The 25644-nt window shown below is 36.6% G+C and overlaps 1 protein-coding gene across 2 annotated transcripts in view; it reads right to left on the reverse strand.

Annotated features, from left to right (window-relative positions):
- The window catches only part of LOC110463793 (cellular retinoic acid-binding protein 2-like), a 48430-nt gene extending 35655 nt beyond the window's left edge, over window positions 1-12775 (reverse strand). The window contains exon 1 of one of the 2 annotated variants that reach the window (XM_021518654.1): window positions 12445-12775. In XM_021518654.1, coding sequence (XP_021374329.1) covers window positions 12445-12541 — 97 coding nt within the window. In that variant the 5' untranslated portion in view covers window positions 12542-12775. Of the gene's footprint in view, window positions 1-2645; window positions 3492-12444 lie in introns of those variants that run through there. The other variant, XM_021518655.1, reaches the window with a different exon arrangement.
- Window positions 12776-25644: the final 12869 nt, after the last annotated feature.

Genomic DNA, 25644 nt, shown 5'->3' on the forward strand with positions numbered 1-25644 from the left:
GGAGCCTGTAGCGAGGTAGGACCACACACATTGGAACCTTCAGGTGACACGTTTACTGGTGACAGAACGTGTAACCTGCGACAGGTAGGTCGATCTAAGTACAGTATATATTATATGTGACATATCTGATGTCTGGAACCTTAGTCTGAACCCGCAATGGTACAGTGTGAAACACATGGACTTGTCATCCGACAACTAAGTTAGTATTAATCCCACGATCAACTTCGTCCTATATGCGTTTTTAGATGAAAATGTTAGGAAAGTGGGGTAGAAATACATGTATATTTTAAAGTAATACCCGTTAGTGGGGCAGTGTAACGACATTGATTACGAAATCCACCATTAATACATAATGTTATATTCCGTCTTTGCGTATTGCAGAGTTATCTTCTCTTGTGAACAGGGATTGATTGTTGCGTCATTTGTTTGTGAGAGTAACGTCATCATTTTTGAGAAAACGAAGTATTTTTCTCACACAAACCAATGACGTAACAATCAATACCTGCTCACAAGCGAAGATGACTCTGCAATACGCAGAGACGGAATAGGTCATTTGCCATCATGCATTGCAGTTTTGCTCTATATGCATTGTAAATGTACTAACGTGTATAATATTCTTTTAGATGTATACATGTATGTATTTTGATATTTCGAACATGTTCTCGTGGTTTGTGTGATGGAACGACACAGTACCATTCTAAAAGGTACTGTACACACTCTATACATTGTTGTGATTTTAAGGGGTTTGGAATGCCATTCAGTTCATTGGGTCATAACTAGGATATGGTGTTAAAGTATCGTACGGTATAACAACCACTGCTACCAACCATACACTTATAACTGATATCCTGCTGAATACATAAACATTGCAGAACACCCAGAGTAAATTTGAGTTAGTTTTGAAACAGCCTAAATGTACAATGATAACCTTTTACGTTAGTTTCTCTGTAAAATGGTGTGTAGATAGTGCCGACCTATACCATGGCGAAAAGAGATGCAATTTTCTGGCGAGATACATTTGATACATTAACCCACTTTTTCTGCGATCCAGCGGAATTACAATCTTGAAAATTAAAAGAATTTAAAAGAAAGAAGATTTTCTGTGATGACATTTTGGGAGTATATTTTTAGGAGATTAGTGGTGTTTGCCAAAGGATTGCAACAATCTGTGGCTTTAACTGGCAACCAGTGCACTGTTGCGTGTCTATCATAATAATGATACGGTATAACACTAAAATCCTATATTTCATTACTCTCTTTTAAAATACAATGACTTTATTTATCAATCACATGCACAAAACATTGTCTTTCATGGCGCCAATTTCTGTCACCAGCTTTGTGTTTATGCGGAGATTTTGTCCACGATAAAATAACGTGTAATTCAAAAGATGACGGAATCAAGTTTAAAATGGTTCGCCTTAACACTTCATTAACTAATTATTTTTTTAGCATGAAATAAAATGTTCAGCCCCTAAATTATATATACGCATATACAATTGATTCATTAGCGCCAATCTACACAGACTTTGATCAATAGAGAAGTGTTCGTTGTATCACTAACTTGATCATGTATCAAATCTTTATCGTTCGTAAATCTGGACAATATTTGTTGTGGTGCTGGATTCTTGATGAGTTTACACAAAAATATCAATATTTTGTATCGGAATATTTTGTTGTTATTGAGCGGTTTAATTATCTTTTAACGTTTGTGACAAACACGACGAATCCATTTCGTGTCAAAATTGAGATTTCCCGATAGTATCTCATAATATCGATTTCATTATGAGACAAGTTGCTCTACATCAAAGGAATATTTGAGAATATTAAAAATGAACTTAGAAGGGTCGTATGTACCAATAAACAGCGCAAATATGTCGTGACGGACGCTTTTTAAAACTTCATTTCATTATGAAGTTAAAATATTCTATAAACTTATTGTGGATCAAGTATTTTAACGCAAAAAGTTGTTTCGTTTTTATTGTCAAAGTAAATACTGGATATTTTACGGTACTCTCACTTTACAGCTTTTGCGTATATAATGTGGACATAAAACATTAATTGAAAAAACAGACAGAGAAAGTAATTGACGGTCAAAACATGGACTCGATGATTCGTACATGACACATAAGAAAACTCCATCGATTAAATTTATAATACATTTCTCTGTACTTTGTAGTGATGTATAGTTTGATATGGAACTGAAAAACCAGATGACATTTTTGGCTAATGTCAAAATTCCGTCATCATCCCTGGGCGTGAACTTTTTAAATCCTTCGGTACTATATATTCAAATTAACAAACGTTTACACAGCCTTTGGGAACCATTAAATAGACTACACATGTATGCTTAGTATATAGTTTAAAATGTTACAAACGCGCCACTTCCCTGCACTTCCTAGACTCAACAATGATCGATTGCCAATGGATTTAAGCAGACACTCGTGGTTTCATGATACTCGAGTAGTCTAGGTTTCTCGTCTGTCTGCTAAACAAATAAGTGCTTGACAGGTATTTTTGTTTGAAGTACCGACCCACAGGTAAGAAAATCAATTGGTCTCGGAGGTAATCAAATCCCTATGATAACAATTAGTACCTTGAATTGTGTAGCGTGTCCGTGTGGACTACAGGTCAAATGTTTCACTCACCTAATTCCTTCAGGACCTCATCAAAATTCTCACTCCTATCCAGTTTCCATTTTCCTCCTAATTCTGCGTGTATTTCATCCATAGCCATTTTGGAACCCGTACTGTGATCGATGTAGGGTACACGAAGTTTATTATAATCCCTTTTTATGTGTTTATATCCAAGCACGGTGTTACCAAGCAGACGATTAATGGTGTCTTTTGATTTTCTGCAACTAACAGATTTGTTATAAGGTGCACGCGAGAACTGCAGACGACAGATGTTGATTTCACAGAATTATCCCACAAGAAAAACCGCGCCAACCTGCATTCACGCCAGACGATAAATTGATTACGGAACACTAAACGGAGAAAAGACGAAAATAAACGGCGCAATTGCTATTAGAGATCTCTGTACAACAATAAGTCTAGTCAAAACACTGAGGTGAACACGACATCTCGATGTCAGTAATGCTGTAATTGACTTCTGTATGCATTACAGCACACTGGTAACATTTGAACAATAGGTAAACGATCCTGTTCTCAGTTTCAAATGTCATTCGCGCTTAACCTAAGGTCGCGGGTTTAATACTAGCATGATATGTTATGCATTTACTTATGACTTAATATGTCATATTTCTTAAACCAAATGTGTTAAATCCGTACTTGTTAAAATAAGGTGTTATATAATCACGTGCATGTTGTAATTCATTCAAAACAAGTAAAGCCACACATCCTATTACAGAAAAATAGAATCCATTCGTTTAACAATTCCAATCGTCATCATTATCGAGTAACAGCTTAAAGGTGTGAAAATACGAACAGGTATATAATAAAACGCGACAAATGAGGATCCGCGTGACGTCAATACACGTTCGTACCACAGGGACCTGAGGATTTGTTACAGCTATGTTTGGACCTAAACTAAGGTGTTCAGAGTAATTTTACATGTTTAAGGGATTTAGATAAGCACGGTATATATGATCATAAAATTACTCTGAACACCTTAGTTTAGGTCCAAATATAGCTTTAACAAGTTTTCAGGTCCCTGTTGTTCGTACAGGTACAAAAATCACACAGGAACAGCTAATTAATTAAGTACCTGGTATGTCATTCATGTTGACCGGATTTGCACTAAAGAACTCCTGTTTTTATCACACAGAGAGATCACAACTGGTTGGTTCTCTTACATAACGTGTATGCATTGTAACGTATAAAAACCCGAGGAAGGGTTAGAGTATACGAGGTACTACACAATAAGTTCTATGTAGGTAAGTTTACTCTACGGGAACCTATACTACCAATATAACTCCGGCTGTATAACTTTACAATCTAGTCTATAGTTACGAGAAGAACCTGAAGTAGGTGCTGGTTAGACATTGTATTTAAGCAAACGAAAATCGGATTTATTTCCGTTTATGGATGTATCACAAAAAGACACTGGGATGCTTAGTGGTTACAGACCACAAAGGCACAAATGTGCATTTACAATACATGATCAATGATTGAGAATCATACTGCCCCTTTACCCCCAAAACCTAGCACGCCCTTCAATGACCATTGCTGTTAATAGGCCGTAAAACACGAAACAAACAAAAGCCCCCTTACAGACAGTCGGACCCTTTACAGTCGTGGTCATAATATCAGATTTTACTTTGCTTCAAATGTTCAATATTCATTTGGTATACATGTATGCATATGCATACACATTGTATATCATGAAATTCAGTATACCAATATTTATCAAAAGTGCCGGTAAATATTGGACGAAAACATAACTTATTAGACTACTCCGCGCAGTTTTCTGCTATAACATTTTCTATCTGATTCGATTCGCTTACGAACAACAACTTTGAAAGAAGTAAATAGAAACCACATTTCTTGTTGTTACATAAAGATCTACACGGAATCTTATATTATCACATGCGAAGATTTAACAGTCCTTATATTATCTTCACTGTAGTTATATGACCCCATGCGTATAGTTTCATCTAACATCTCAAATTGCACGAGTGCGTTGCGCGTACAGATATTTCTATCATGAAAGCTTTAGCCCGTGCAAATTAAACGAGTGCAATCTTAGATGTCAGATGAACATAATTATTTAATTCTATTTTCTTCCCGAAAACTTCAACTGAACAACAATGGCGGACAAAACGACGTCGATGATGGAAATATGACATCCTAAATTGGCTCCAAAGTGTTCGGAACCCATTTTCGTTTCTATTTGCCGTATTCCTCAGTGGATAACACCCAATGAGTTCAAGTCGAACAGTAAAAATGTAATACTAGCAAATGAAAGTAAACGAGTGTTTTAGGTAGTGAATACGTCACGAGCGTTGATAACCACACCGTGCGGCGACACCTATAGGGGGTTTAAACCTAAAGAATGTAGCGATTTTACCACAATGCTCAGCGACCTGGGCGTAATATTCATCTCAACATTAATATTATTTCTAAGAGAAGGATTAGGGGCTGATGTTTCGGAAATAGACTATGTGGTGTTCCGAGTGTTTAATACGTGTACTACAGTTGACGCACGTCTTACGCACATTTCTAAAAACTGTGAAGCTAAGATAGAATGGCGTCTGAATAGAGAAATACATGTAGGTTATTATTACAGAAATCGACAATTCGACAATAGCAGAACTGTACTCAGAGTGTTATGGCTATCGTGTTAGTGACCGGCAACTGTCTCCATTGTGTATTTATAAACGACCCGGGTTCTAGATTCATATCACAAACTATCTTAAAATGAATTTAGCGTCCAGATTTTTCTTCTTCGGTTTTTGTCTTATCTGTTTTCCGAAAATAGGACGAAAATGAATATATTCTTAGGAAAGGAAACAACTGTTTGAGAAGGTAAGCTTATATACAAAATGTCGCCCGTTATTCACACAGGTAAACTATGATCAGTTTCTCTATAACATCACTCGGGATTCCTCTGCACATTACCTATACTCGCTGAAATGCATATTTCAGATTGCACGGTACTTGGGAGTGAGAAAACGACAAAACCATCAAGCTTTGTCAAGCTTACATGACTAGAGGCATAAACAAGATGTATACATTCAGCACATTTTTATCCGTTTACACTCCACGAGCAATTATTTCAATGGAAGTACTTGACATAGAGTGTATAAATTACTACTGATGTGGAAACGATGGAGATATTTTATAGTCTGGGCTGAAACAAGACCGGTATAGTGTGAAAACGTAGGTAAGACTAGTCCTGTGGGACAATCTTTCCACTCGGTGACGTAGTTGTAATTTTATCTAATACATTGTTCAACGAATTCTGTATTCCTCTTTTCATATGACTTTTAAGCGAAGAGGAGGCCATTTTCATACAAAAGTTGTGTGCTCATTTTTTTTACCTGAAAGTGATAAATACGTGCTGAACAAGCGATCTTACATATAGGCCAATTCCCTTACTGCTATGACTTTTAAGAAATGAGAAACGAGTTAGATATAACTTCATCATAAATATTCACTTATCCAAATAGAGTTAATTTATATTTGGATTATTAAGATCGGCAAATGAAAAGGAAACCCCGTAACTTTGTCTTTGTCGTGAATATGTGACGCCATCGTGCGTGTCTGGTGACGTAACTATGGATGATATTACACGTGTGTATTGGTATGTGATGATGTCACAGATTAACATTTATCAAAATACTGTTTCCTGATTGTTTGTAGATTCCAATTGTTTCAATTGTGACGTCACAAATTCATGGCAGCCCAGACTAACAATTGAAATGTGACGTCACAAAAGAGGAACCTTTGGATTCACTGTTTCTATATTTATTTCGATATGTGATAAACAGAATCTCACATTCGCTTCCATTCCATATGAGATTGATGAAACCGCGGCCATGTAAACATATATTTTATATTTGTTCTTGTACTGCAAACTGAAAAAAATAACTTCCTTACGCAAAGGTGTGTTTTAAGTCACTGTTTGGCTATTCTAATGAGTGGCAATGTAAACACTCCTCTCTCCCTCATAACATACACTACCACCCTACGAGCCCATCAATAAAATGTGAAATAAAGACATGAGTAGCTCATGGGCTTGGAAGATGAGTGTGTGTGTGGGGGAGGGGGGGGGGTCCAATAGGGGTGGAGGGATTACATGGTCGAATCCACAGTCAGGGTCTTGGGGAAGAAACCCACCATAAAGCTGTAAAAATTCAACAATGATATCATAGGGCCAGAAAAGATCCACCAACCACCGAAAGATATCTCTATCGGAGGAAAGAGGGAGAGCTACGGCTATGTAATTCGGGTTTAGAATCGTTCTATTTACCTTAGGAAACAGAATAGGATCCAGTAATACGCCCTGTGTAGGCCAGACCTCCATGATAATATAATTGTTACGCTTCTTGATCACCGCCATGCTTAGTTAGACGTGCCTTATACAAGAACAATATCATTAGTTCCATAACGCCCTGATGCTCCGTATTAAATGTAACACGATTTCTTGAAATAATTGCTCAAATGCTGGTATCAATGAGAGGCAACATATGGCTTCATGATAAGATTCTGGCCAGAATATCGATGTTCAACTACCGCCATGTGTAGCCGAGTGCGTTGCAAGAATACATAATTATCCCGGGCCCCAGATCGGTTCAGAGTACTGAGGAACAGAGGTAATAAGACAGCCCATGCCAGGTAATCTTATTAATATAGGAATTATTCAAGTGTTCCAAAAATACATTTTGTAAACATCTTTCTAGTCTACACAGTTAAGTAACTATGCATTAACATACAGGGAAGTAAGCATGCGAAAGACGGATGTCCCTCTAGAGACCGTTGACGCTCTCCTATTCGCTTTAGATGCGGAAGTGAGGACACGTCAGCTCTGTGATTAAATATAGACATGAACAACACGAATCTCTATCCGGAAGTGAGTGTTTGGAACGACAACTCTGGATAGAGATTGGAACAACACTTGCCAAACAGTACGTCATGCACAACGTAATTATACAAAAGACTAATGGCGGTTAGGTATTTGATATAAGGCAATGTCACAGGATCTGGGACACAATCAAACTCAATAACTGCGGGCTATCTCATTTTAATTCGCATCATTTATTGATTGCATAAATTAACGAAAATATGGAAATAATGCCGTGACTAGCATATGATGTCGCTTTTATCAATATCGTTTTTGTGTTTAGTTTGAACAAATTGATTCTTTGCCAATACATAAGGAGGCAGCACAAATGAATATTAATAAAGTTTAGATGTGTTTTGATTTATAAAAAGTATTGATCAGAAATTGAGCCTGCGTTGTCCTCGTCTAGCGACCTTGTATTTTTGGGTTTAGTAGAATAAACCCGATATTCATCGGGTAAAGACGTGACAACTGGTGCTTATAAAAGCTGTGAATTATAGTGTTGCGTGGGGCACTATACCTCCCCAGACAACACTATAAGAGAACTGTTCCCGAGGGAAAGGGTCATAATAGATTTAGTACATCACATGACTGTTATTTGTCAATAAAAAGACAAACATGAGGAACTTCATTGATAACATATTTGATAATTAACAACAGCTGGAAATTTGAACGTAACATTTGAAGTTTTGATTGATAAGTTGTTGTTAATTGTAACGGTACAATTACTAAAATTGAAAGAAGGTGCACAAACAATGGAATGTCGAAATCTCTGCCACATGATGGTTTTTGTAAATGTCGCCGCAAACCTTGCATGATGGCAATAAGATAACTTTTTGAGTAGATTTCTCCTTTTTTGTTGCGTAGATGGCATAGAAATCCGCAAAAACACCATTCAATTTACTGGATTGAATCACCGCTAGGTCACATACGGTTCCCCTTTCCAGGACTGCGACGGCAATTTGTGTCGCCTGCATGCTTCGTCTTTATGCATTGCTGAGCCTCTGCAAAGCAATCGGCATTCCCGGTCCCGAATCGCGAAACTATATTGGCCGGCGACAACAATGAAGTGAAAGTAGAATATGTACAGCGCTCCCTTGGAGAAGGGAGCGTCACGCTACTTTTCCCGCAGTCTCAGCGGTCCAAAAAAAGGTATAGTGTCCGTCTCCAGGTATATTACCCGTCGTCAAGGGCGAATGCTAACTATACCAAATAGAACAAGGGTAGTTATCCAATAGCTGTCCTAGAAATTATCATGTGATGCACTAACACGTTTTATCTTAACGTCATAATGAGGATTGAGGATGACTTGATATGGTGACATCATGAAACTCCAGAGTACTGTAGCAGCGTTGAATACACTTTGATGTGATCATGGGGCGGGTTAATTGCATTGTGGTAGCGCCATTTGCCGGAAAGGCCGGTTATTGCTACAACATGACAATTTTTGAAGTCCGCTATTTAGACAACACGACAGCACGACATCACGAAAAGTACGTTTCGTAATGTCGTGATCTTCCCAAATTAGCGATCTGCCGAAAAAGGCGCTACCATGACAAGTCGAAATGGTCTCAAATGGCATACAAAAATATATAAAGAGCTATGGCGGGTTACTATGCCTATTTCCCCAAAGCTATGCTCCGCTACTGTGTGCATCCAATCGTGCACTGTTGTATACAGGTAGCTCTATCGGAATCCTGTGTCTAAGAATAGATTATTGCTTATTTTGCGTTATGCTCTATAAAACACAAGATCGTACAATCATTACCAATAAGATTGAAAGGATTTAAATTGCATAACTACTGCCTACGTCATGCCGTTATCTGTTTTCTTAAAAAGCACACATCTTGATTTTGTTCTTCTTCCATCTTGGAATGGTAAAATTACATATCGTTTTCGAATAGCATGTCTTAGTATTGCGTTCATTACTTTGTGCTGCAGTCTTCCTGCATTTAAAACAAATGAGACTGTCATCGACGGTGAATTTTTCCGCATGCTCGGTAATTTCTTTGCGATAACAACAGTTCATTTTTTTATGCTTTGCTTTTTTTATTCTGACGCATCGATCCCATATATTTGGTATCTCGGCATCATTTGTTTGTGTTTGAATAATAAATCAAAATACTAGTGCCAATTGGAGGGTAAAACAATTCAAAAATATTTTAAATTCTGTCTTCTTATCTACATACTGTACAAGCTTACATGGATTTGTTGACAGGATTCCATAGAAGAAAAATAAATAGTTATGTTTTTAAAGTATCAATAAAATGTTCCATTGGTTGGGAAAATAGTATCACTTAATTAAGGAAAGTGAGCACATGCCTAAAAAAAAAAAAAAAAAAAAAGGGTATCTGAACGTGGATTCGAACCTTCACCGTTCACTTCTTCTGGTCACGAGTTAACTGCGTTACACATTAGGCTACATCGGACATAGACAAATATGGACATACAAACTGTTTTAACCAAAGAAACATCTGTCGCAGTTTTGAGAAACTTGATCAAACCTGTTTTTCATTATTTTGAGCCCTTTCCCAAAGGAGGACCACTTTTCCGTCATACGGGTTGTTTTAAGTTTATTCAAAAGTTGGTCTCGTATGGGAAAGTATTGAAAGTATTTTTTAAGTTATAGTGAATATGGCTATATTTGCAGTATTATATTAACAGTTCCGAATATCTCAACAGTTCAAAAATTCATATTAAATTGATTTTATATCTATTCCGTGCATTTTTGCTAATACAAATTATTTACTCTTAAATAAAAAATAAAAAAGTTTTCAAACATGCCGACTTATGGAAATACGGGCTGTTTTATCGACATATCTCTTTAGAATATATAATTTCACTATACTTCTTTGAGATTCATGATTTTTTTCCGTAAGATTTTGTATATGTTTGCCATAGGTTTGCTTTTAATGTTAACATATGTCAATGTCTCAGTTAGTAAATATCATGTGAAATGGGTCGAACTCACGTGAGATCCTATTTACACCTGTACATGTAGCATACAATTTGTACCGTAGTTCAAATACAATGGCCCGTGTATCTGACACAAATGACGTGATTGTGACGTCTTGATAAAAGAAAATCATAAGTTCTCATGAAAAAGAAGACAGTGTTGATTTACTTATTTGTGGATGTTTTATTTTGCCGATATAACCCCACTAATGGTATAACGCTTAACGCTCCTACCAAAAAAAACCTCTCTAAATCATATCAATATCATATGAAATACGGGTCCAACCATTCACTATCTAGTGTGTCAATATTTCCGGCTATACAGTAATCAGATGTTATCCCTCGAGTGTGTTAAGAGGATCGATGGTCATTTCTGACTGACCATTAAAGTATACATGGGTTTTATATCGTAACATCACTGGTTAGTCAGTTCAAATAACGTGAACGTGACCAGGTATAATAATGTTATCTTGATCGACCAAATTCAAGCGCTGGTTTGAATATCACGATTATTGATGACGTACTTCCGGTTGGTCCTGTTGCTATAAATGACCTAATTGCTATCGTGGATGGTCATTAAGAGTTATTGATAACTGTACAACATCTGTGCATTATGTATTAATCGATAAACATTTTATCTGACAAGTGGTAAACTTATGTTATACTTTAATCCTGATAAAAGTACAAAACGGTCGATTCTGGTTGAAGTGCCGTATTTGCATTATTCTGTTTCCTTATATTTTATAGGTTAATCTCATATCCAATCCGACATGTTTACAATTCCTTCGGATCAACCAGTGAACGGGATAGATAGAGTACGGATAACAACAACACATATGTATACACTGGTAGATAGGCATGATGGTTTGTGACTAGGTATCATATTGTGGTAAATTGTGTATACCCCCTGCTACAGGTGACTGCACGTACAGTAGCATATAATGAGTGTGTTTTATCTCCTTAAACGTTTTCTTTGAAAGGTAAACAAGAATGCAAGCATTAATAGGTATTATGAGGAATGAAAATGTTTCAGGAGATAACTCGCACTAAAATTGCATTTATAATGTGAAAAAGTAAAGCAGGCGTCCTTAATTTTGTTTCCTGTTTTTTTCAAAAAACAATTTACAGTTATTGCCCTTGTTTAAGGGAAACACGGTTTTTGTTTCCCCGAGTTGTATCATACGAAACATGATAAATCTCGGAGAAGCCATGAGCGCGTAATCTTGAAACACGACATATTATTGCCTGTATGTTTTGTCAGACAGATGACACACTATAGTTTTATTAATTATTAGAAAACATTCTCAATCAAGGATTCCTTTACCACTGCATGTAAGACACTATGTGATTCTAATGAAGATTCTTGTACATTATGTAACCTCCAAACTGACATTAAATTCATATTTAAACTGACATAGTTTATGGCAGAATTGTAGCGGATTTCAGTTGGTTACAACGACGTTTTATGTTCGCAGGTCCAGGGTTCGAATCCCGGTCTAGGCCAAATGCATTTTTTTTTCCCATACCCATATCAATTTTTTCTTCATATTTATCATTTTTCATATGAGAAGTAATCTACTTCTTTTAACTGTTAAGTCGTCGATTTTGTATAAGTTCCTGAAACTGTTCAATGCGCTCCCAGAATTTGGGATAAGCTTGATGCAGTTTATTTTTTTCTTTTATAAAATACCGTTGACAGAATTGTTTTATGTGCTATATTTTAAATTAAACGTCTGGAAATAATATAAGAAACTATGTGTGTCGGTCTTCTCAAGTAAAAAGCAAATAAAAGAGTATATAGTGGTCTAGTATTTACAGTTAACAAGATATCGACCAAAACAAAAATGAGAAAAATCGATCTTTAATTCAAATTAAAATGGAAGCAAAGAAGATCAAAAATTGAAAAACACAAGGGTGGTTTAAGATGAAACATTCTCAATTATAACAGAATATATATGCTTTACCTACCCAAAGTTTCCAAGAATTGATCAAAGTTTTCACTTCGGTCCAGCGTCCATTTTCCTCCTAATTCCCGTCGTATTTCCTCTATATCTGGGGTAGACATTAATATTATATTGTATGATCTTCCTCGTCACAGGCTATGTATTTATCAGTGTAGTCACTTAATTAATTAATTGATTGATTGATTGGTTAATCAATTAAAATCAATAACAGAATTTGTCACTTAAACCAGAAACGAACTAGTATTACACTTCTATGCTATAACATGCACGTGAATATTGTCAGCAAACCCTCTCCTCCCACAAGTAGTCCGTTAGCCTCGGAAAACCCGACACAAATTCAGTGTTAGAATCATCATAAATTATACAATTAAATAATGCCAGTGGCGAATGATCTTAACGGGATAACTTTGAAAAAAACCCAGTTTGAATGCCGTATAAATATTTTATGTAAATTGTTTGGGAGCTTGTACATCAGATATAGATTCAAAATAAAACACGCCACGATGAAAGTGGGCCGTTTGTCGCTGTAGAATATTGACAATATTTAAAACATGTCTATTGATCGCAGTCTATATCAAATGAATAGGTTGTCATGTGATGTGGCCATGTCAATATTTACAATCAACTTGTGATGCTTTAAGGATGAATGTACCGTCTAGTGAAACTTTGTATAACCTCTCATATAGAACCCTATAACTGACCGGATACATCACTGTGTGGACACAACTGTTTATGTTCATTCGTGATTTATGGAAGTGACAGTGTCCTTATTGATATAATTTCATAATAAAGTGAAAGCTCACCCATCTACAGGTTATACTTCTATACACTCCTGATAAATAGTGGAAGTCTCACCCACCTATACACTCCTGATAAATAGTGGAATTCTCACCCACCTATACAATCCTGATCAATAGAGGAATTCTCACCAACCTATACACTCCTGATTAATAGTGGAATTCTCACCCACCTATACACTTCTGATAAATAGTGGAATCCTCACAAATCTATACACTCCTGATAAATAGTGGAATTCTCACCCACCTATACACTTCTGATCAATAGTGGAATTCTCACAAATCTATACACTTCTGATAAATAGTGGAATTCTCACAAATCTATACACTCCTAATAAATAGTGGAATTCTCACACACCTATACACTCCTGATAAATAGTGGAATTCTCACCCACCTATACACTCCTGATAAATAGAGGAAGTCTTACTCACCTATACACTCCTGATAAATAGTGGAATCCTCACCCACCTATACACTTCTGATAAATAGTGGAATTCTCACCCACCGATACACTCCTGATCAATAGAGGAATTCTCACCAGTCTATACACTCCTGATCAATAGTGGAATTCTCACCCACCTATACACTCCTGATCAATAGAGGAAGTCTCACCCATCTATACACTCCTGATAAATAGAGGAAGTCTTACTCACCTATACACTCCTGATAAATAGCGGAATCCTCACCCACCTTTACACTTCTGATAAATAGTGGAATTCTCCCCCACCTATACACTCCTGATAAATAGAGGAATTCTCACCCACCTATACACTCCTGATAAATAGAGGGATTCTCACCAGTCTATACACTCCTGATAAACAGAGGAATTCTCACCCTCCTATACACTCCTGATCAACAGTTGAATTATCACCAATCTATACACTCCACTCCTGATAAACAGAGGAATTCTCACTCTCCTATACACTCCTGATCAACAGTTGAATTACCACCAATCTATACACTCCTGATAAATAGAGGAATTCTCACCAGTCTATACACTCCTGATAAATGGAGGAATTCTCAACCACCTATACACTCCTGATAAACAGTTGAATTATCACCCACCTATACACTCCTGATCAAAAGTTGAATTATCACCAATCTATACAATCCTGATAAACAGTTGAATTATCACCCACCTATACACTCCTGATAATAGTGGAATTATCACCCACCTATACACTCCTGATAAACAGCTGAATTATCACAAATCTATACCCTCCTGATCAATAGAGGAATTCTCACCCTCCTATACACTCCTGATCAATAGAGGAATTCTCACCCACCTATACACTCCTGATAAACAGTTGAATTATCACCAATCTATACACTCCTGATAAACAGTTGAATTATCAACCACCTATACACTCCTGATAAATAGTGGAATCCTCACCCACCTATACACTTCTGATCAATTGTGGAATTCTCTCCCACCTAAACACTCCTGATAAATAGAGGAATTCTCACCAGTCTGTACATTCCTGATAAATGGAATTCTCACCCTCCTATACACTCCTGATAAATTGTGGAATTCTCACCCACCTATACACTCTTGATCAATAGAGGAAGTCTCACCCACCTATACACTCCTGATAAATAGAGGAAGTCTTACTCACCTATACACTCCTGATAAATAGTGGAATCCTCACCCACCTATACACTTCTGATAAATAGTGGAATTCTCACCCACGTAAACACTCCTGATAAATAGAGGAATTCTCACCAGTCTATACACTCCTGATCAATAGAGGAATTCTCACCCTCCTATAAACTCCTGATAAATAGTGGAATTCTCACCCACCTATACACCTCTGATAAATAGTGGAATTCTCACCCATCTATACACTCCTGATAAATAGTGGAATTCTCACCCACCTATACACTCCTGATCAATAGAGAAAGTCTCACCCACCTATACACTCCTGATCAATAGGGGAATTCTCACCCATCTATACACTCCTGATAAATAGAGGAAGTCTCACCCACCTATACACTCCTGATAAATAGAGGAAGTCTTACTCACCTATACACTCCTGATAAATAGTGGAAGTCTCCCCCACCTATACACTCCTGATAAATAGTGGAATTATCACCCTCCTATACACTCCTGATCAATAGTGGAATTCCCACCCACCTATACACTCCTGATAAATAGAGGAAGGCTCACCCACCTATACACTCCTGATAAATAGTGGAATTCTCACCCACATATACACTTCTGATAAATAGTGGAAGTCTCACCCACCTATACACTTCTGATCAATAGTGGAATTCTCACAAGTCTATACGCTTCTGATAAATAGTGGAATTCCCACCCCCCTATACACTCCTGATAAATAGTCGAATTCTCACCCACCTATACACTCCCGATAAATAGTGGAATTCTCGCCCACCTATACACTCCTGATCAATAGTGGAATTCCCACATCACCCTCCTATACACTCCTGATAAATAGTGGAATTCTCACCCACCTATACACTTCTGATAAATAGTGGAAGTCTCACCCACCTATACACTCCTGATAAATAGTGGCATTCTCACCCACCTATACACTCCTGATAAATAGTGGAATCCTCACCCGCCTAAACACTCCTGATAAATAGTGGGATTCACACCCACCTATACACTCCTGATCAATAGACGAATTCTCACCCACCTATACACTCCTGCTAAATAGTGGAATTCTCACCCACCTATACACTCCTGCTAAATAGTGGCATTCTCACCCACCTATACACTCCTGATTAATAATGTAATCCTCACCCACCTATACACTTCTGATAAATAGTGGAATTCTCCCCCACCTATACACTTCTGATAAATAGTGGAATTCTCACCCACCGATACACTCCTGATCAATAGAGGAATTCTCACCCTCCTATACACTCCTGATAAATAGTGGAATCCTCACCCGCCTAAACACTCCTGATAAATAGTGGGATTCACACCCACCTATACACTCCTGATCAATAGAAGAATTCTCACCCATCTATACACTCCTGATAAATAGAGGAATGATCACCCACCTATACACTCCTGATAACGATTGAATTATCCCCCACCTATACACTCCTGATAAATAGTGGGATTCTCAGCCACCTATACACTCCTGATCAATAGAGGAAGTCTCACCCATCTATACACTCCTGATAAATAGTGGAATTCTTCCTGATAATAGTGGAATTATCACCCACCTATACACTCCTGATCCTATACACTCCTGATTAATAATGTAATCCTCACCCACCTATACACTTCTGATAAATAGAGGAATTCTCACCCACCTATACACTTCTGATACATAGTGGAATTCTCACCCACCTATACACTCCTGATAAATTGTGGAATTCTCACCCACCTATACACTTCTGATCAATAGTGGAATTCTCACCCGAGGAATTCTCACCAGTCTATACACTCTTGATAAACAGAGGAATTCTCACCCTCCTATACACTCCTGATAAATAGTGGAATCCTCACCCACCTAAACACTCCTGATAAATAGAGGAATTCTCACCCGTCTATACACTCCTGATAAATAGAGAAAGTCTCACCCACCTATACACTCCTGATAAATTGTGGAATTCTCACCCACCTATACACTTCTGATAAATAGAGGAATTCTCACCCACCTATACACTTCTGATCAATAGTGGAATTCTCACCCGAGGAATTCTCACCAGTCTATACACTCTTGATAAACAGAGGAATTCTCACCCTCCTATACACTCCTGATAAATAGTGGAATCCTCACCCGCCTAAACACTCCTGATAAATAGTGGGATTCTCAGCCACCTATACACTCCTGATCAATAGAGGAATTCTCACCAGTCTATACACTCTTGATAAACAGAGGAATTCTCACCCTCCTATACACTCCTGATAAATAGTGGAATTATCACCCTCCTATACACTCCTGATCAATAGTGGTGGAAGTCTCACCCACCTATACACTCCTGATAAACAGTTGAATTATCAACCACCTATACACTCCTGATAAATAGTGGAATCCTCACCCACCTAAACACTCCTGATAAATAGTGGGATTCTCACCCACCTATACACTTCTGATCAATAGTGGAATTCTCACCCGAGGAATTCTCACCAGTCTATACACTCCTGATAAATGGAGGAATTCTCACCCACCTATACACTCCTGATCAATAGACGAATTCTCACCCACCTATACACTCCTGATCAATAGAGGAATTCTCACCCTCCTATACACTCCTGATAAATAGTGGAATCCTCACCCACCTAAACACTCCTGATAAATAGTGGGATTCACACCCACCTATACACTCCTGATCAATAGAAGAATTCTCACCCATCTATACACTCCTGATAAATAGAGGAAGGCTCACCCACCTAGACACTCCTGATAAATAGAGGAAGTCTCACCCACCTATACACTCCTGCTAAATAGTGGCATTCTCACCCACCTATACACTCCTGATCAATAGAAGAATTCTACCCCATCTATACACTCCTGATAAATAGAGGAAGGCTCACCCACCTAGACACTCCTGATAAATAGAGGAAGTCTCACCCGCCTATACACTCCTGATAAATAGAGGAATGATCACCCACCTATACACTCCTGATAACGATTGAATTATCACCCACCTATACACTCCTGATAAATGGAGGAATTCTCACCCACCTATACACTCCTGCTAAATAGTGGAATTCTCACCCACCTATAAACTCCTGATAAATAGAGGAATTCTCACCCACCTATACACTTCTGATCAATAGTGGAATTCTCACCCGAGGAATTCTCACCAGTCTATACACTCCTGATCAATAGTGGAATTCCCACCCACCTATACACTCCTGATCAATAGACGAATTCTCACCCACCTATACACTCCTGATGAATAGAGGAATTCTCGCCAGTCTATACACTCCTGATAAATGGAGGAATTCTCACCCACCTATACACTCCTGATCAATAGAGGAATTCTCACCAGTCTATACACTCTTGATAAACAGAGGAATTCTCACCCTCCTATACACTCCTGATAAATAGTGGAATCCTCACCCGCCTAAACACTCCTGATAAATAGTGGGATTCACACCCACCTATACACTCCTGATCAATAGAGGAATTCTCACCCTCCTATACACTCCTGATAAATAGTGGAATTATCACCCACCTATACACTTCTGATAAATAGTGGAATTCTCCCCCACCTATACACTCCTGATAAATAGAGGAATTCTCACCAGTCTATACACTCTTGATAAACAGAGGAATTCTCACCCTCCTATACACTCCTGATAAATAGTGGAATTCTCACCCACCTATACACTCCTGATAAATAGTGGCATTCTCACCCACCTATACACTTCTGATAAATAGTGGAATTCTCACCCACCTATACACTCCTGATAAATAGAGGAATTCTCACCAGTCTATACACTCCTGATAAATAGAGGAATTCTCACCAGTCTATACACTCTTGATAAACAGAGGAATTCTCACCCTCCTATACACTCCTGATAAACAGTTGAATTATCACCAATCTATACACTCCTGATAAATAGAGGAATTCTCACCAGTCTATACACTCCTGATCAATAGAGGAATTCTCACCCACCTATACACTCCTGATAAATAGAGGAATTCTCACCAGTCTATGCACTCCTGATAAATGGAGGAATTCTCACCCACCTATACACTCCTGATAAATAGTGGAATTCTCACCCACCTATAAACTCCTGATAAACAGTTGAATAATCACCAATCTATACACTCCTGATAAACAGTTGAATTATCACCCACCTATACACTCCTGATAAAAAGTTGAATTATCACCAATCTATACAATCCTGATAAACAGTTGAATTCTCACCCACCTATACACTCCTGATAATAGTGGAATTATCACCCACCTATACACTCCTGATAAACAGTTGAATAATCACCAATCTATACACTCCTGATAAACAGTTGAATTATCCCCCACCTATACACTCCTGATAAACAGTTGAATTATCACCAATCTATACCCTCCTGATAAATAGTGGAAATCTCACCAGTCTATACACTCCTGATAAATAGAGGAATTCTCACCCACCTAAACACTCCTGATAAATAGTGGAATTCTCACCAGTCTTTACACTCCTGATAAATAGTGGAAATCTCACCAATCTATACACTCCTGATAAATAGTGGAAATCTCACCAGTCTATACACTCCTGATAAATAGTGGAAATCTCACCAGTCTATACACTCCTGATAAATAGTGGAAATCTCACCTATCTATACACTCCTGATAAATAGTGAAATTATCTAATTTCTTTATCGGTTTTTATTTTTAATTTTGAAATTTCGACCAATGTTTGTTTTGTTGTTTGTTTTTACTTTCAACTTAAGCAAACGAGGGTAAGATATGGAGGGAGTGTAAATGATTCTTTCATACTCTAATGAATGGCTCGATCAGTATCAGCGTGTGTCGCGGTTGAATCTTGCACCAATTTAGTTCCCGTACATTGTTTCCTATTACATATTTTGCGTGTGACCCAATCCATTAATGAGCTAATCTACTTAAATTCGCTAATTCGCAAAAATGTCAGTGCGCTGAAAAAAGCATATGCGTATAAGGTTTGAAATGCATCATTTTAACATTTTTGAGGATATGCAACAGTTTCGTTCAATCCATGATGTGCGTTAGCACTTGCTTTGATTGAATCATAAGAACATTTTGAATTGGTACTGTTATCTAGAGGGACTGAAGCACAAATGTAAATATTCTTCAATGAAAACCAATGTTTTCATTTTTAAAAAGGACGGGGTATATACACGGTGAATTATATATCATCAGAGAACGGAAAGTGGCTGAATTATATACATGCATTGAGAATCGGAGGGTTGCTGAAGTATCTAAAAGGAAATTTGGCCGAATAACCACGAAAAACAAGATTGCACCGTCTTTTAAAGTGCACGATATTCGCCAAAGTCTTAGAAATGTACACACAGTATGCGGCTGTTCTTGTTTGTTTTTAGATATCAGAATATAAATCATGTTACTGATCACGGGAATAGATCGAGGCATTTCGAAATATGGGGAGGGAAAGGCAAGATTCAAGACCTCATGCACGCCCCAGCCTCAATTCCACCCGCCACACTAAGATGCGCTGCTGAATCAATGCATTTTAATACCCTTTGAAATAAGTTGGTGACAGTTTTTCTTTTATAAAGCATGATTCAATTGTGTAGAAAGCATTTTTTGTTAAAATTTTGCATGTGATCATTTTGAATAAAAAGAGACGGATTTGTAAAATGTATAATTTCTATATTTTAATCGGCAAAGGAGGAATTATTTTATGAGTAGCACGCGCGATTGACCTAAAAATGTAGTTAGCTTAGGGGTATATCATCTCAATACAAATCTATTGGTATCATTATTATATCCAGACAGTACATGAGTGTAGGAAGGATATGCTAGAGATCATCAAAACGTATCTATGATTAAAACTAAACGAGAACATCAAAACATTAAATGGTCTTCGTGTGGCGGTAAGCTCACTATGCTTTACGGAAACATCAGTAAGTGAGTCTGGACCAAACAGTGTTTAAATGCATTGACCGCTTACCATGTTTTAGTACGTAAATATCTATAATCCTCATAGACTAATATATCATAAATGCCTTGAATTGATAGATATGTGTATGAAAGAAATGTTTCAGTATCAAAACTTACAAAATTATGAAAGATTTGTATATTTTTACATATATCATAAATCTAAACAGAAACTGACAGACTTTTAAAGCTAACAGATATTGAAGCAACGCTAGTCTCGTATAGCCCGGGTGTGCTATATCGATCAAGGCTCGTTATAAGTGCATTATCAGACCACTGAATAATATTTACATAGCATAACGTGCAGCATGTTCCATACCGATATTGAGCAAGAATATTGGGGAAGTCGTTCAGCAGACTATTATATTGCAAGTTAATGATGACCTTTAAAAAATATTCAAGAACAAAACCTAGCTGACTCCCACTGTTTTGAAATATTATCAGTGTACTACGTTTCTATAGCATTTCTTTTCTTTCTTGTGCAACACAGAAATCAATTTCCTTTCAAAATACTGTGTCACATTTTATCTGAAGAGACACAAACACGTTTCACAATGTTGTAACATTTTCTTTAGTACGATGTTCTTCTCCGCATGTGGTTAAATTCACCAACACGTCAACTTTGACTTTTAATTTACAATTATAACTGGGAAAATAGGAAAAATTGTATTGATTATTAATTAATCAATTAATAAACTTCTGCAGAGACATAATATATACGTCTCTGTATACCATAATTCACAATTCTGATTACGGTTTTTTGGAGTGCGATATTAAGGCCAAAGATTTTCAGCAAGTTCCAGACTTATATACAGAAAACGTATAACAAACGTCAATCGCCCTGTCATGTCCGTCACTATTCTATAGAGTTCTCTAGATCATGACGAAGATGAATTTGAACTCCCCGTTATAGAAGATAATCAAAATGATCTAGTTTTAAATGAAATGATAACAGAGGAAGAAATTAAAAAGTCTATTGAAAAGTTAAGAAATAACAAAGCGAGTGGCATTGATGACATTTTAAATGAGTACATTAAAAATACTAGTCAATTGTTTTGCCTATATATACAAATTTGTTTAATATAATCTTAAACACCGGAATAAATCCGGAAACCTTGACAGTAGGTATAATAAAACCTATTTATAAAAACAAGGGGGACGCGAGAGATCCAGACAATTACAGAGCTATTACTGTTGTTCCATGTCTTGGGAAACTATTTACGACACTAATTAACGAAAGACTAAATTAATTAGCTGATGAAAGCAACCTTATATCTCACGCGCAAGCCGGGTTTAGAAAAGGTTATTCCACAACCGAAAATATCTTTGTATTACATCCTTTGATTTCTCTATATTTTTCTCAAGGCAAAGCATTATACTGTTACTCTTGCTTAGGAATACTTTTCAGTTACAATGGTAAATTTAACAAAGCTACAAACAATTAAGTCTAAGGAAAAGTACTCCAAACTATATGATATATGGAGAGCTTGGTCGTTACCCATTGGAAATAGATATTAAAACAAGAATGATGACTTTTTGGCATAAACTAATTTCAGATGGCAACAAATTATCAAGTGCTATATATTTTTTGATGCTTCAACAGAATGGTCCTGTAGAATTTAAATGGTTGAATTGTATCAAGTCTATTATCAACAATACTGGTTTTAACAATGTATGGACTAACCAAAATATAATGTAGTCAATAAAAATACCTTAAAATGCAAGAAGAGATTAATCGATCAATTTATCTAGGAATGGTATCACGACATCTAAGTAAATCCTATTCAATTTTCAAAAACGAATGGAAATTTGAACCATATTTGCTGAAGCTCTTCCCCGAAGAACGGAAAATTTGTGGTAAATTTAGAATGTTCAATTTAAGACTGCCAATAGCAATAGGTCGATGGACAGGCGTCCCAAGACAGGAAAGAATGTGTCCCTTATGTACAACCACGGACTTAGATAACCTAATTCCGTGGTACAACAGATGTATGTGACGAATTTCATTATATGTACCAATGTCGGAATGACGCTGTAACTGAAATACGTCATAAATACATGTACATTCCCAATTATTATCATCTTAATCCAACTATTGTCAAAATGAAAGGCAGGTTTTCTATTTGTAATTATTCTTTGCTCAGCAAAATAAGCAAATTCTTATTTAAACTAGAAAAAATGCCTAATATACTAGATCATTTATCATGTATGCCATGTATGCTTTGCTATTTTATAATATGCTCTGCTATATATGTAGGTATGCCATGTATATTATGCTAAGCGATGCCATGTATGTATGTATGTATGCATGCTATTATTTGATATGCTATGCAAAGTATGGTTGTATGTATGTAGGTATGCAATAAGTATGTATGCTATTATATGTATGTATGTTAATATATGTATGTAGGTATGTGTGCTATTATTATATATGTATGTAGGGATGGGTGCTATTATTATATATGTATGTAGGTATGTGTGCTATTATTATATATGTATGTAGGTATGTATGCTATTATGTGTATGTATGAAATGCTATCCTATGTATGCATGTATGCTATTAAATGTATGTATGTATGTATGTATGTATGTATGTATGTATGTATGTATGTATGTATGTATGTATGTATGTATGTATGTGGTTATATGTATGTATCTATGCTGTTATATGCATGTTTGCTGTTATGTGTATGTATGCTATTATATGTATCTATGATATTATATGTATGTATGATATTATATTTATGCATGCTATGATTTGCTCTGCTATGCCTAGTGTGTATGCTTTATATGTATGTATTTGCTTTAAAATGCGTTAATCTATCTAATTGGTCTGCCATTATAAAATGTATCTGAAGATTGACCTCCTGTTACACACGAAATTTGTGTCTGGAGTGAATACAAAATCTTGAATCTAGATATACGATGAGGTTCTCGAATGTGAAGGAAAGAGGAGTTATGTCCCTTCCTATATCAGTAATAATTACAGTTGTAATAAGGGAAGAGGAAATGTATCCGTTCTTTTTCATGGTTTCTCTATTTTTCTTAGTGGGCTCCTTACAATGAAAGGGGTGGAGTGTACTTACCGTTTGTACAACATACATTTCCCTTGGCAAAGTGTTGGTAACTCAGAATAAGTTTGGTTTAAATCCTTATCTGTATTTAAGGAGTAGTTTTTCTTTTAAAGATTAAATTTCCTTTGCCGCGCCCCTCTGTCCCAAGGTAGCGTTTTGTTTATTCATCGAGTCCTCCCAACAGTGTCTAACAGCTGAGCTGCCCTCACTGGAACCGGGCTGCCTGGGACCGTCGCTGACCAGGACCGTTGCATATTGTGGCGTTTTCATACACTTGTTTTAGCAAACATCTGCAATGATTTGCAACAATATGTGACTAATGTTTAGCATGGGAAAGAATCATCAAATTATCAAGACAAAGGGATTATGATAATTGTTTTAATACAAAAAGTGTAGCAGAACTCATAATGCGGAGTTAGAATATAACAGTTACTTCCCTTTGATCATGTAGATCTATGTAAAATGAACAACGAAATACTAAATATATACATCTAATAACATACACGGTCCTGAGCGGGGACATCCTTATCAGGAAATAAAATGTTAAATATATCCGTTGTGAATCTTCTCATAAGTAAAGTCAGCAGTAATGAATCAGTCAAGCGATGTGTCATAATGATTTTTAAATAAAAATAGATAAGTATGTTTTAAGTATTTTATTGTTGAAGTAAACTACTTTCCTACTTAAAAATCATTATATGTGACGCTAATCTTGGCCATTCGCATTGCCTACTTTGTGTAGTCGATGAATAACCACATAAATTATTTCCGTTTGATTTCCTGATCAGGATGGCCCCGGTCAGGACCGTATACGCTACTAGCTATAGTTATAGATTATACTGCTTATAGATAACCATTCTTGTAAGTAGGGGTTCTATTTCTAAATTAAAACGACTCCTCTAATGATAATATTCACTGCGATCTAAATTTTGTTTATAAATATATTTATGTATGCAAACAAATATGATTTTATTTCCTGATCATGATGGCCCCGCCCAGGACTACGTTTTAAGATGTAGATATGGAGTATTCCATCAATGATGTAATGTATTTTTCATTTAAAATTCATTATGATGCTTCTCTTGACCGTTCGCATTGCTAGCGTTTTGTACTTGATCAATACCTACGTAAATAATTTCCATTTAAGTTCCTGATCAGGATGCCCCCGCTTAGGACCGTAGACGTTCTAATATCTATATATAGAAGATAAAATACTTTAGACATAGTTTTATTTCTGTTTCTAAATCACATTTAGCCATCTCTTATCTATGCGCATTACCAACTGTTGTATCTGATGAATTAATTCGAATATAATGAGCACGTGGTTTCCTTATCAGGATGGCCCCGGTCAGGACCGTATACGCTACTAGCTATAGTAATAGACTCTACGGCTTATAACAATTCTTGTAAGTCAGGGTTCTATTTCTAAAGTAAAACGACTCCTCTAATGACAATATTCACTGCGATCTGTATTTTGTTTATAAATGTATTTATGTATGCAAACAAATATGATTTTATTTCCTGATCATGATGGCCCCGCCTAGGACTCTGTACGTTTTAAGATGTAGATATGGAGTATTCCATCAATGATGTAATGTATTTTTCATTTAAAAATCATTATGATGCTTCTCTTGACCGTACTTTCATCAAATATATCTTATACCCGATAAAAAATATATGATACTATAATTGTAGGTATCATAAGTAATATGTATATATATAATTTAGTCCGATCCCCCCCC

Source organism: Mizuhopecten yessoensis, unplaced genomic scaffold (genome assembly GCF_002113885.1).
Source record: "Mizuhopecten yessoensis strain PY_sf001 unplaced genomic scaffold, ASM211388v2 scaffold10929, whole genome shotgun sequence".
NCBI lineage: Eukaryota > Metazoa > Mollusca > Bivalvia > Pectinida > Pectinidae > Mizuhopecten > Mizuhopecten yessoensis.